The 11,963-nt window shown below is 57.9% G+C and overlaps 2 protein-coding genes across 4 annotated transcripts; one reads left to right on the top strand and one right to left on the bottom strand.

The window, feature by feature from the left end:
• Positions 1-440: 440 nt before the first annotated feature.
• Positions 441-2,369, bottom strand: LOC129520611 (basic salivary proline-rich protein 1-like). Its single transcript, XM_055341713.1, has 4 exons — positions 1,817-2,369; positions 1,466-1,626; positions 1,253-1,399; positions 441-587 (listed from the first exon to the last, which is right to left on the bottom strand). The coding sequence occupies exons 1-4, from the start codon at positions 2,367-2,369 to the stop codon at positions 441-443; spliced, it is 1,008 nt and encodes a 335-aa protein (XP_055197688.1).
• A 5,101-nt stretch (positions 2,370-7,470) lies between these two features.
• Positions 7,471-11,898, top strand: RNASE13 (ribonuclease A family member 13 (inactive)). Of its 3 annotated transcripts, none has more exons than XM_055341521.1 (2): positions 7,471-7,556; positions 10,904-11,898. In XM_055341521.1, the coding sequence occupies exon 2, from the start codon at positions 11,436-11,438 to the stop codon at positions 11,895-11,897; it is 462 nt and encodes a 153-aa protein (XP_055197496.1). In that variant the 5' UTR covers positions 7,471-7,556; positions 10,904-11,435; the 3' UTR covers position 11,898. The 3 variants fall into 3 exon arrangements, with proteins under 3 accessions (XP_055197496.1, XP_055197495.1, XP_055197497.1); XM_055341520.1 differs by lacking the exon at positions 7,471-7,556 and adding an exon at positions 7,877-8,735; XM_055341522.1 differs by lacking the exon at positions 7,471-7,556 and having other exon boundaries at positions 8,745-11,155; positions 11,428-11,898.
• The last annotated feature ends 65 nt before the right edge of the window (positions 11,899-11,963 follow it).

Raw genomic sequence — 11,963 nt, 5'->3', positions numbered from 1 at the left:
CTCAAACCACCCAGCCCACCCAGCAGGACTCTGCTTGCAGACTTGTCCTCTAGCAGGAGAAGGTCCTCAAGGAAGATGGAATGGGGGTGTTTGCCCAGGTGAACGTGACTGGGCTACTATTTGCTACTACTGTGATCGCTATTGATGCCTCCAGTGCCGAGGGCTGATTAAAGCTCCATAAATATCATTTCTAAATCTTCCTGCAGTCCTGTTGGGTTGGTGGGATCACTTCCGTTTCGCTGTATGGAAACCCAGCTGCTGAGAAGCGCCTTCGTTTGCTCGGGGTCACGGCCGGGAGGACCTACCCCACCAAGATTTACACCCAATTTTATCTGGCTCTAGAACTGACGGGGACTCCGGTGAGGAGCAGAGCCTGGGCGGTGTAGGGGGAGGGTTGGGGGGGACAGGAAGACAACACTCCCCAGCTGGGAAGGGGTGGCCTACAAGGTACCCGGCCGTGTAGTAGGGTAGGCATGGGGCTGGTGCGGGTCAGGCGGCAGGCCCCGGGGGCTCGGGGGCTGGGGGTGCTGGGGGGTGGGCGCCATCAGAGCAGAGCCGGGTGAGGCCGCACTTCTCAGTCCTGCCCACTAGAGAGCCAGAGAGGGTGTCTGAGGCTGCCGCAGGGCCAGGGAGGTGGCACTTCCACGTCTGGAGCCCTGCAGCCGGGCGCACTGCCAGCCTGGGGAGCCAGGGAAGCACCAGGGCAGGAGAGATCGTTATCAGAGGAAGGAAGCTCTGGCAGCTGCCACCAGCCTGTTTGTGACCAGCAGGCTCCGGGCCACGGAAGTCCCTGCAGGTCAAGGGAAATGTGATCCGGAGCAGGGGACCGAGCGGGACACTGCCCTGACCCCGCACCTCCAGGCCAACGGGATGTAGCCCAAGGCAGCCTGGCCCAGGTTGTGGAGCAATGGGCTGGGGGCCCCCCCAGAGGGAAGCAAGTCCCCGGCGCCCCGGAGCTTGGCGGCCAGCCATGACCTTGACGCGGAGCTGGCTCCTCAGGGCTTTCGGGCTCCGGCCTCATGGCTGACCTCTTGGCCACGTCTCCCCCTGGCAGAGGCTCTCCTCTCTGGCCCAAGGGGCAAGTACAAAGTGTACTGTATTTAGAAGAGGGAGACCCAGGTGCAGGGCCAGCCCTGCTACCAACCTGCTTAACCAGCTCTTTTATTACTTAAAGCCTTCTGGAAGCTCAGCGCCCTCCCCAGGGAAGGCCCAAGCCCCGGGGTCTGTCTCACACGGGCTCCCATGGCCGCACCTGCACCGTCACCAGCCTCAGGGGCTCTGCTTTCTTCCCCGGGTGCCGCTCCGCCTTGGGCTGTGGAGGCTCCGGCTCACACACGGGAACAGCTCTGCCTGTGAACCCTTTACCCTCCTTGTCCTTTTCTTTCCTCTTTGTGTCCTGCTGCCGTGAAAAGATGCAGCGGTGGGGTGAGGGGGGGAGGTTACGAGGCCCCGGGGGAACCCATACTCCTAGCTCCCCCAGGCTGAGGTCGGGGAGGACAGCCCCAGGAAGATGCAGGACCCCGAGGTCGGGGAGGACGGCCCCAGGAAGATGCAGGACCCTGAGGTCCCGAGGGGATGGCCACAGGAAGATGCAGGGCCGGCTCTCCCAGAGCTCAGCGCTCCTCCCTGCCCGAGTAAGGGCCCTGAGACAGCAGAGGGGGGTAACCTGTGGCATCGAGGAGTCGCACCACGACAGAGGGAGGCCCGAAGGCTAAAGGGCTGTGTCCAAGGACGCAGGAAGCAGCTTGATCTCCCCGAGCCCCCTTCCTCGGGGCCACAGGCCACACTGGAAGAAGCAACCTTTGGCTTCTTGTACTTGCAGTGTGGGTGCTTCCCCGAGGTGGTCTCCCAGGCGCTGGGTTTGGGTGGCAGTTCTCAGGGCCATCCCTGCAGGCGCCGTGGCGGTAACAGGTGGTGGCCGTGCTGCAGAGAGATCCCTGCACGAAGGCCTTGAGGGGTTTGCGGGGCTTTCTGTACGTGCTGACCTTGCTCATCACGGGGTTGCCCGTCGCGGGGTTGCCCATGGCGGGGTTGCCCATGGTGGAGTTGCCCATCACGGGGTGGCCTGTCGTGGGGTTGCCCATGGCGGGGTTGCCCATCGGGGCATTGCCCGTCGCGGGGTTGCCCATCATGGGGTTGCCCTTCGGGGGGTTGCCCATAGCGGAGTTGCCCGTTGCGGGGTTGCCCATCATGGGGTTGCCCATCGGGGGGTTGCGCATCGTGGGGTTGCCCATGGTGGGGTTACTCATCACTGGATTGCCCGTAGCGGGGTTGCCTGTTGTGGGGTTGCCCATCACAGGGTTGTCCATCATGGGGTTGCCCATTGGGGAGTTGCTCGTAGTGGGGTTGCCCATCATGGGGTTGCCCATCGGGGGGTTGCCTGTCACAGGGTGGCCCGCCCTGGGGCCCGGGCTGCGCACTAAGTCCTGTTCTAGGACTGGGCCCTGCAGGGGACCAGCCGCCCACAGCCCTAGGGGTGGGAGCCTATGGGGTTGTGGGGGGGGTCCCCGCCTGGCTGCTGCCCTCTAGCCTCGGGGAGCAGTCGCAGTGGAGGGCAGCAGGAGCTGAGGAATTAGCCTTCAGGCATGGGCTCCCAGCTCATGCCCGGTACCCTCCCCTATTGTCTCTGTCCTCCCTGGTCCCCACTCCATGCCCCTCCTCGCCCACTGTGACCCCAGCACCTCGCATCCTGCCTTCCCTTATCCCCTCCTCCTCTGTCTGGGTGCCGGTCACCTGCATCAGAACCTTTCTCTCCTCTCTCCCCAACCAGGTGGCTCCATGGCCCGACCCCGCACCCCTCACCGAGTCTCCTGCTCTGCTGGCATGAGAGCTTCATTGCTGTGTTAAGGGTGGGCTGGGGCGCCGTCTGGCTTGGGGAAGTGAAGCAAGTGTACGTGCCTTTCCACCTACACATCCCAGAGACGTGGATACCTATGGAGCTAGTGTACCTGCCTAAACAGGTTCAGCAACGAAGAAGCTTCGGTCCTCACCTCCAAGACTAGATGGGACTGCTGGCCACGTGGTTTTCACGACTCTGATAAAGCCCTGACCCGGGTCACACCCGGATGAATGTCAGGGGGAGCTGCCCTTTAGCTCCTGTGTACATACATCTCTGGTTCATGATTCTGGGACGAGCCCACGATGGTGGTGCCATGAACAGCTTTTTCTCTAACCTGAGATACAGAGAGAAAAGCCTAGAATATTGCTTTGTATGATTTCTTGTCATCAGGACTTCTGCTCGTCTTTTGGAGGAGATGGAAGGGACAGGGAAGCAGATGAATCATCCCGGTCACGATGGCCAACACCATCCCGGCTCAGCTTTCTGGAGGGATTCTCTCTGCTGGGCCCCTCTCTGCGGATGCTGACCAGGGCCACCCACTGAGCTGTACCTGGCGAAGGCACCCAACACCTTTGATCCTTCACTCTTTCTCTCCTTACTTTATTGAGATTGGCAAAATTTAAACATTGTCCAAATTTGAACATGCTGTCGGTGGGTGGTTGCTTCACCCACCTTCGGCCTTTCTCTTGCACACACTGCTCCTCGCGGTGGCTCCGGGTGTGAGGAGAGCCCGGGAGGGACGGCGCTGGCAGCTCTAGGGAGCCTGGCGCTTGGCCCTCAGGAGAACAGCACACAGGGATAGAAGCATCACTGTCTGGGGTGGGAAGGCCTGGGAAACTGAGGCAAGCAGTTGTTTTGAGGATTCACCTGTAAGTAGTAGGTGATCTTGGGACACGAGGTTTAGGTCCATGTAGACACTTCTCGACACCTACGATGCGCTGAGGTTCTTGGGACAGATCAGGGAGCGAAGGAAACAAAAATCCCTACCTTTATGGAGCTTACATTCCATTGGGAGAAAGATGGTAAAAATAAAGGTGTTGGGGATCCTTGGGTGGCTCAGCGGCTCAGCGCCTGCCTTCGGCCCAGGGCCTGGTCCTGGAGTCCCAGGATCGAGTCCCACGTCGGGATCCCTGCAGGGAGCCTGCTTCTCCCTCTGCCTGCATCTCTGTCTCTCTTTCTCTGTGTCTTTTTTTTTTAATTTCTTTTTTTTAACATTTTTTAAAAATTTACTTATGATAGTCAGAGAGAGAGAGAGAGGCAGAGACACAGGCGGAGGGAGAAGCAGGCTCCATGCACCGGGAGCCCGATGTGGGATTCGATCCCGGGTCTCCAGGATCGCGCCCTGGGCCAAAGGCAGGCGCCAAACCGCTGCGCCACCCAGGGATCCCCTCTGTGTCTTTTATGAATAAATAAATAAAATCTTTAAAAAAAAAATAAAGATGCCCTTTGCTTGAAGTGATAACTGCTAAGGTAAAAGGTGGAACAAGAGGGATGTCAGCAGCCAGTGGTTTTCATTTATTTTATTTTATTTAGGATTTTATTTATCCACTTGAGGGAAAGAGAGCATGAGTGGCAGGGAAGGGGCAGAAGGAGAGCGAGAAGCAGATTCTCTGCTAAGTAGGGAGCCCACCTTGGGGCTCAATCCCAGGACCCCAGGATCGTGACCTGAGCCGAAGGCAGGTGCTTAACTGATCAAGCCACCCTGGCGGCCCGGAAGGCAGTGATTTTTAGAGACATTAAAGTAGGCGACTCTGGGACAAAGACCCAAAGATGAGAAAGTGAACTTGTGCTTGTGAGGGGAGAAAGGTCCACGGAGAAGAGTGCTAAGAAAGCCCTAAAGAGACAGATGGCCTGGGTGTTGGAGGAGCAAGGAGTCCAGCGTGGCTGGAGCAGGTGACAGATGATGGGGTCAGAAAGGAAGCAGAGGCCAGATCATGGAAAGCCTCTGAGACCAGTAAGGGCTGCGGCTTTTACTCTGCACCCCGCGGGGAGGCTGTGCGTTGGGGGTGGTTGTAAGCAGAGGAGTGAAAGGCCGTCGTGTGACTTGTAGTTGCAGCAAGGCCACATCAATGGTCTCGATTGTAAGGTGTGTGTCCTTGTCCAGACGTCAGGAGCTTGACTCGGGAACAGGAGGTGTTTGCTTTGAGGCCGGGGTCACCAGTTGAATAGAGGGGGTGCCCAGGATGATTTTTGGAAGAAAAGGTGGTGTTGGAGATGGGAAGCACCGCTAGATGGGGACAGAGAACCAGGCGCAAGTTCACGCAGGCCTCTGGCTCCCTGGCGTCGCCCCCAGTGAGGCCTTGGCTGTGGGAACAGCATTCGCTGCTTTGTTAGGGGCCTGAATCTTCACAGTTTGAACTTCTGGATAGAGAATTATGCCTCTCCTGCTGTAGAAATGCAAATCTTTGGAACTAAAATCCATGGTTTAAAAGCATACTGTGGACAGAATGCGGATCAGCACAGGCCCGTCCAGCCCTGGACCAGGACCAGAGGCCAGAGGCCTGGCTGGGGGCGGGGGGTGAGGGGGGCAAGAGCTCATTTGAATTCCCAGCCAGGACTCCTCACTTCTCGTCATTCCAGAGTGAGATGTTTCCAAACCACGACTTGCACTGCCCTGTGCTCTTGTGTTCTTCTGTCCTTGCAATTATCCTAGTTTCTTACCCCGAGTTCTCCAGAGCCGGCCTGGGTGTTGCGGGAGAGTGAACCTGCAGTCACCCTGCAGTCTCAGGCCGAAGGAGGGGTTGAGGAAGGCAAGGTTTCAGTTTGCATACCAAAGTTGGAGAGCTGCGCTGCCCCTTGGCCGCTCAGGCTGGCATCCTTGCGTGGTCTCTGTATTTGGATGAGGCAGGGGATTTTGTTTGCTCGTTTATGTATTTGCCCAAGCTCCCCGGCTTCCCAGATCTGCCTTGCTTTGCCCTTGGTAGGATACTTTTGCCGGTTTTCCTTCACCACGTGGAAGGGACCAGAGGAAAAGACAGAGGAAGGGGGGGACAAGATCAGAGAGAGCAGAAGGGGTCAGGCCTCAGGCCACTGGTCAGGGAGCCAGGCAGGAGGAGAGAGAGATCAGCAAGGCGTGAGCAAGAGGGCAAGACAGAGGCCGGAGACGGGAGGGGAGCCGGTGCCTCCACCCACCTCGGCCTACGGCCATGGTCACCCCCTCTGAGGCCCCCGCTGTGCACATGCGTGGACATGTGTGCGTGCGCATGTTTGAAGTCACTGGGGCGGGCGTCGTGACCCCGAGCAGCCCCAGGTGGACCCGTGCCTGTCTTCCCACAGGCCGACAGCTGCGGCTTCCTGCGGCCTGGCCTGCGCAGAGGGGTGTGGGGAGCTGGCTGCCGCCGGCCTGGACGGGCGCCCACCTCCTGGGGCCGGCCTCCCCCTCTGGAGCTCCACGCAGCCCCGGGCACCGAGGAAAGCCCAGGAGAGCTTCCCTCCCCAGGCCCGGGCCAGAGGCGGCCGCTGCTCCTAGGACAAGTAAAGGTAATGGGCTCATTCTTGTAGGCAGGGAAAGTGAAACCAAGAGCAGGCGGGGTCACATGTGGGACTCGCTTTGGGTCTTTGAATTCTCACGACCTTTCCTGGAGCAGCTGTGGTCTGGAGGAGGCAGCGCGGACAGAGGTTGGAACCCTTGGCTCCCAAACCAGTGCCTGGAGACAGGCCGGGCCGTAGGAGCAGGGACTGCTCTGGGGTCGAGGGGCCTCGTGGCTCACTGTAGGCCACTGTCCGTTCCCCCTTTATCTACAGAAGAAAATTCAGATTCCTGGGCCCCCTGGGGGCTCAGCGGTTGAGCATCTGCCTCGGGCCCAGGGTGTGACCCCGGGGTCCTGGGATCGAGTTCCACATCGGGCTCCCTGCATGGAGCCTGCTTCTCCCTCTGCCTGTGCCTCTGCCTCTCTCTGTGTCTCTCATGAAGAAATAAAATCTTTTAAAAAGTAAAAAATAAAATTCAGATTCCTTAGCTTGATATCCAGAGCCTGCCCAATTTGGCAAACCTGTCTCTTGAACTTTGTCTCTGACTCTTCTTGCACCGAGTGCCTCAATTCCAGCCAAGCTGGTTTTCTCTATTTTCCTAAACATACCTGTCATAATCCTCTTTATCTCTATTCAACTATTCGTTGAGATCCACCCCAACGTCCCAGAACGACCCGCCCCTCACAAAGAAAATTTGCAACAAAACAAAACAAAAAAAACAAACAAAATTTGCTCTGGTCCTCCCAATTCAGAGGGATCTTTTCCACCTCTAAATTCCTACAGTCAGTGTCTTCAAGACATAGAATTTTCTGCCTTGAAATGTTGGTTATTTCCTCATTTGTATTTATCATTTTCCTCCAATTCAGACTATCGATCCTCAGAAGACCGGGACCATCTAATAAACTTCTTTCGTACTTCCTACGGGTATAGCTTAGTGCCTTGCATATAAATGACTCTTAACTGGTTTAATTTCTGGGTCAGGAGGGCTTTAGTCTGCCCCTGAAGATCCCAGTCCCAGGTGGGGCCATTGGCAACCTGCAGCAGCGGTTCCCAGGCGAGGGAACCGACAATGCATCTCCTGGACTTCAACCCTGGGGTTGAGGTGAAGTCATGACAAGAGGGTTGAGAGGCGTGAAGCAATCCTTTGGGTTCAAGGACAACTCAGGAACTGTCCTGATGTGGCATGATGTGCTTATTGGATCGATTTGGGTTGGACGGGGCAAAAAGTGACACCACTGAGGCTATGGTAAGCTCTCTCTGGGCAAAATCTTGGGGTTCCCCTTATAGGGAATCACCCTTGCACCTGCCACTCTAGCCAGTTGTTCTAGAAATGCTTACCCCTGGGGCGGGGCGGGGGAGAGCATGTGTGGAGGACTACGGGCAGAGGGTCACCTTTGGAGGAAAAACAACTCAAAGTTGTTTCAGTGGTAAACTATCAGTGCTCCTTTTGCTGGTAGAAAAACTAGCATTACTAAAAGCAAAATTTGACAAAAATACTTCTAAGTTCTGGAGATTTGCCAATATTTATTTATTTATTTATTTATTTATTTATTTATTTATTTATAGAGATGCAGATAGAGAGAGAGGCAGAGACACAGGCAGAGGGAGAAGCAGGCTCCATGCAGAGAGCCTGACGTGGGACTCGATCCAGGGTCTCCAGATCACGCCCTAGGCTGCAGGCGGCGCTAAACCGCTGCACCACCGGGGCTGCCCGCCAACCCTTTTTAATATATAAGGCATAAGTAGTTCTGCCCTTGTTAGGAAGTCTGATTCACTCCTGAGAGCAGGGTTTGTTTATTTTTTTTAAGTGTATTTATTTTTCAGTAATCTCTGCACCCATTGTGGGTCTTGAACTCAAGACCCTGAGATCAAGAGTCGCATGCTCCTCTGACTGAGCCAGCCAGGTGCCCCAGACCAGGGTTTCTCAACCTCAGCACTATTTACATTTGCTCTAGATAATTTTCTGTTGTGGGAGCTGTCTTGTGCAATGTCTGATGTTTAACGGCATCCCTGGCCTCTACCCACCAGATGCCAGTGGCACCTCCCACTCGCGACAACCAAAAACTGTCCCCAGACATGACCAAATGGCCTCCCACTGCGCCCCTTACCCCGCTCCCACTGAGAACTTCTAAATTAGACATATGACCTTGACCAAACTCCTCTCTCTCTCTCCAACTTAGTTTCTTCATCCCTAGGGTAATTCTCATGTGTGTAAAGCCCAGTGTAATGAGGCAACAAATTCCAAAAAAATCTCAGGTTTCGAGAGTAGACAGAACCATGACAAGGGGGTCAGCACGGAAGAAGCAATGCTACGGATCAGTACCTTGGAGATAGGATTTTAAAGACCGAGCCACTAGAATTGCAGTGCAGAACCCCAGGCCGGTGGCACACTCAGCAGCCTTCCTGGTCCTCTGCTCAGGTTTTGGTAACGTGCTTCTGTGTGTGTCTTTCCCTGACGAATCACACCTGTAGTCTAGGCTCAAGCTCTTTTATTTACCTTTACATTGCCCCCACCATTCGTCAGAGTGCTTTCCAGATGGTACTGGACAGCTTTAAAAAAATTAAAAAAAAATAAGGTTATGAGACACAGGGCATGGCCAATCATAGAGAGCTTCATGAAGATGAACTTTAGGTGTCAGGGGGGCTCCATGCGGGCAGAGCGGGGCTGGGGGGTCACTTGGATCATCTGGGGAATAAGAGCAGCTTTGCCGATGTTGGGTTGGGGAGAAGAGCGAGTTGGTGCAGAACCTGGGAGATCGTATCCAGCTTCATGCTGGTTATGCGCCGTGTGACAGTGGAAAGCCACGTCCACGCTGATCATCTCGCCTTTTTCTTGCAGCCTCATGAGGCAAGGAAGGCATTAATCCCATTTTATAGATGAGGAAGCGGAAATTTGGGAGGTCACCTGATACCAGGCCCTGAACGCTTCCTCTACGACGTGCTGTCCGCTCCCTAACTGCGCGGAGGTGGTTGGTGGCCAAAGGCAGCGAGTGAAGGGACAGGAAGCTCAGGAGTCCCGAAAGTGCCTCCTCTTCTCAGGGAAGCTGCAGCTTTGTGCAAGCAGGGAGGCCAAAGCGCCCTGCCAGGGGGACAGGAGCAGGTTTCCTCAAAACCGAGACTTGGGTCAGCCAAGCTCGGGCCCACCCCGCCTGGCCCCACTCGGCATAGACACGGCCTGCAGGATGTGGACGAGCCACCGGCGTGTGGCTTCACCTTGCCTGGCGCTGCACACTCCCCGGAGTGTCGTGCAAGCAGCCTCCGTGGGCTGAGTGTTCGCGTGAGCTAGCTGCGTGGGGGTGACGGGTGAGAGCGGGGCCAGGGGTGGCACGGGGGACGGGCCGGGGTCAGGGCGAGGGCCTTCTGTCCTGCGAGGCCCAGAGTTGTCCTGGGGGGCAGAGAGCCGAGCCGGGGGAGCAACAGGGCTGTCGTCCCGAGGGCTCGTGTGTGCCAGGCACTGGGCGGGAGGCCGGTACTGCCCCGGGGCGGCCGGGGTCCCCCATCCACAGACGAGGGGACTGGCGCCCGTGGGGTCTTGGCGGACTGAGCCGGGTGGTGGCACGGCCTCCAGACCATGGGGCAGGGGCCCTGGGGGGCCCGTCTGGTTTCCTCGGAGGGCCTGCTCTAAGCCCCAGCAGCCTCTGCCCCCCAGGCGGGGCTCGGGGGACGGATGCCTTGCCCAGGTAACTGAGGAGATGGGAGACAACGCAGGCGGAGGAGCAGGCAGGGGGAGCCGGTTCTGGACTGCAGGCCCATGGGAAGAGCGCGCCTAGGGGGCTCGGCATGAGCAGCTCAGCGCAATGCCTCCAGGACTCTCATCACCCCCGGCTGCGCGGGGCCTGGGAACACCCGAGGGCCTGTGTCCTGACCCCCGGCCCGCTCTCCAGGGCAAGGATGGGGGCTCCCTTCCAGGGCGCCACAGCTGTGGGGAGGCCCAGTGGGGAGGTCCGGTGGGGAGGTCCGGTGGGGAGGCCCGTGGGAGGAGACCATGGGAGGAGGCCGTGGGAGGAGGCCGTGGCAAGGCCGGGAGCTGGCTCTTCTGCTCTAACCGAGCAGCAGGGGTTGACCAAGAGAGTTAAGATCCGGCCTTTGCCCAACATGACAAACCACAGTTGGACTCCGCTCCTCTGGGTTCAGGGCCCACACTTGGGGTTCCCCCCACCCCGGTGGGCTGGGGCCTCAGCCTCAGGAGCCCCCAGGCTGCGGGGAGGGAGTTGGCCCATGGTGTGCCGGGGCCCTGGAGCCAGGGTGGAGGTGATGATGGGGCCTGGGGCCACCTGAGCTCTCGGATTCCCGCCAGGGCCAGGTGAGGGGCCGGGTGGCAGGCCCTCTGTTCTCTAAGGGTCAGGACTAAGCAGCACTTCGTTCCTCAGAAACATGACAGTGCTTTTCCTGCTCGCCCTCCTGGGGAGCGTTGCCTACGGAGCAGAGGGAACATCAAAGGGAGTCCGGGAGCTTAGGGCCTCTGGCAAGGAGCCGGAACCAAGTGTTCTGGGACAGCCGAAAGGAGGAGGCCAGACAGCAGCGTGTCTGTCCTCCCACGTCCACCCCCAAGTACAGGGGCTCCTCAGACTCAGGGATGCTCCCTCCTCCTAGACTGGCCTGTGTCCAGAGAGCCCTCCGGCCCCTCTCCCCTTGGGGCTGGCTTCAGTCTGAAGAACTGAGGCAAGAAGGATTCCTGCTCCCGCCCCGCTGGTCCTCCAGCTCCTGATCCTTCTCCGGCGTCGGAGAATCGGAGCGCAGCCTGTTCCTTCCGTCCCCTTTGCATTCTCCCCCTGAGAGGTTGACCGAAGGCAGGGATCATCGGGAAGAGTCGCTCACCCAGGGGTCAGCTAGACCTTCTGTGCGGTAAGTGCTACAGCTCACAGCGCGTGACGCTGGGACCCCAAGGTGGACCGAAGGAGTCGGGGGGTGGTTGAGGTGGCCGGCCAGCTGGGTGAACCTGGGCAAGTGTCTCCTCTCTCTGGGACATGAGGACTTGGCTCAGATGAGCTCTGAAGTACGCCCAGCTCTTAGGGTATGGGGGCACCTGGCAAGGCTGGGGGAGCACTGCGGGGCCCGGGCAGGGGCAGGGAGCCACTTGGGGCGCGCCTCTGCCTGAACCATCCCAACCCTACCAGCAGGAGGAATGGCACACGCTGTGGCCCGGCTCCTGTTTCTCCAGCTCCTTCTAGGGCCAACTCTGGTTGTGGACATCAGGGTGCAGATTGCCACCAAGAAATTCCGCATGTTACACATCGAGTATCCCAGGGTTAACTACCCAGAGGGCTTCCAGGGCTATTGTAACGGTCTCATGGGCTACGTGCGGGGCAAAAAGCAGAGCTGGTTTTGCCCCCAAACCCATTATATGGTGCATGCCCCCTGGAGAGAGATCCAGAAGTTCTGCAGGTACAGCGACAGCTTCTGCGAGAATTACAATGAATACTGTACGCTCACAGAGGACTCCTTCCCTGTCACCATCTGCTCTCTGGCCTCTCAACAGCCGCCCACGAGCTGCAACTACAACGACACCCTAACCAACCAAAGGCTCTATCTGCTCTGTTCTGGAAAGCGTGATGCTGAACCGATAGGTATCATTGGCCTCTACTAGGACAGGGAGGCTTTCATTCTGAACCGCCTTCTACCGCCCTCACACATCGCCTATCCCCGCCCCCCA

Source organism: Nyctereutes procyonoides, unplaced genomic scaffold, assembly GCF_905146905.1.
Source record: "Nyctereutes procyonoides isolate TBG_1078 unplaced genomic scaffold, NYPRO_anot_genome, whole genome shotgun sequence".
NCBI lineage: Eukaryota > Metazoa > Chordata > Mammalia > Carnivora > Canidae > Nyctereutes > Nyctereutes procyonoides.
This window is presented reverse-complemented; position numbering and strand designations above follow the sequence as displayed.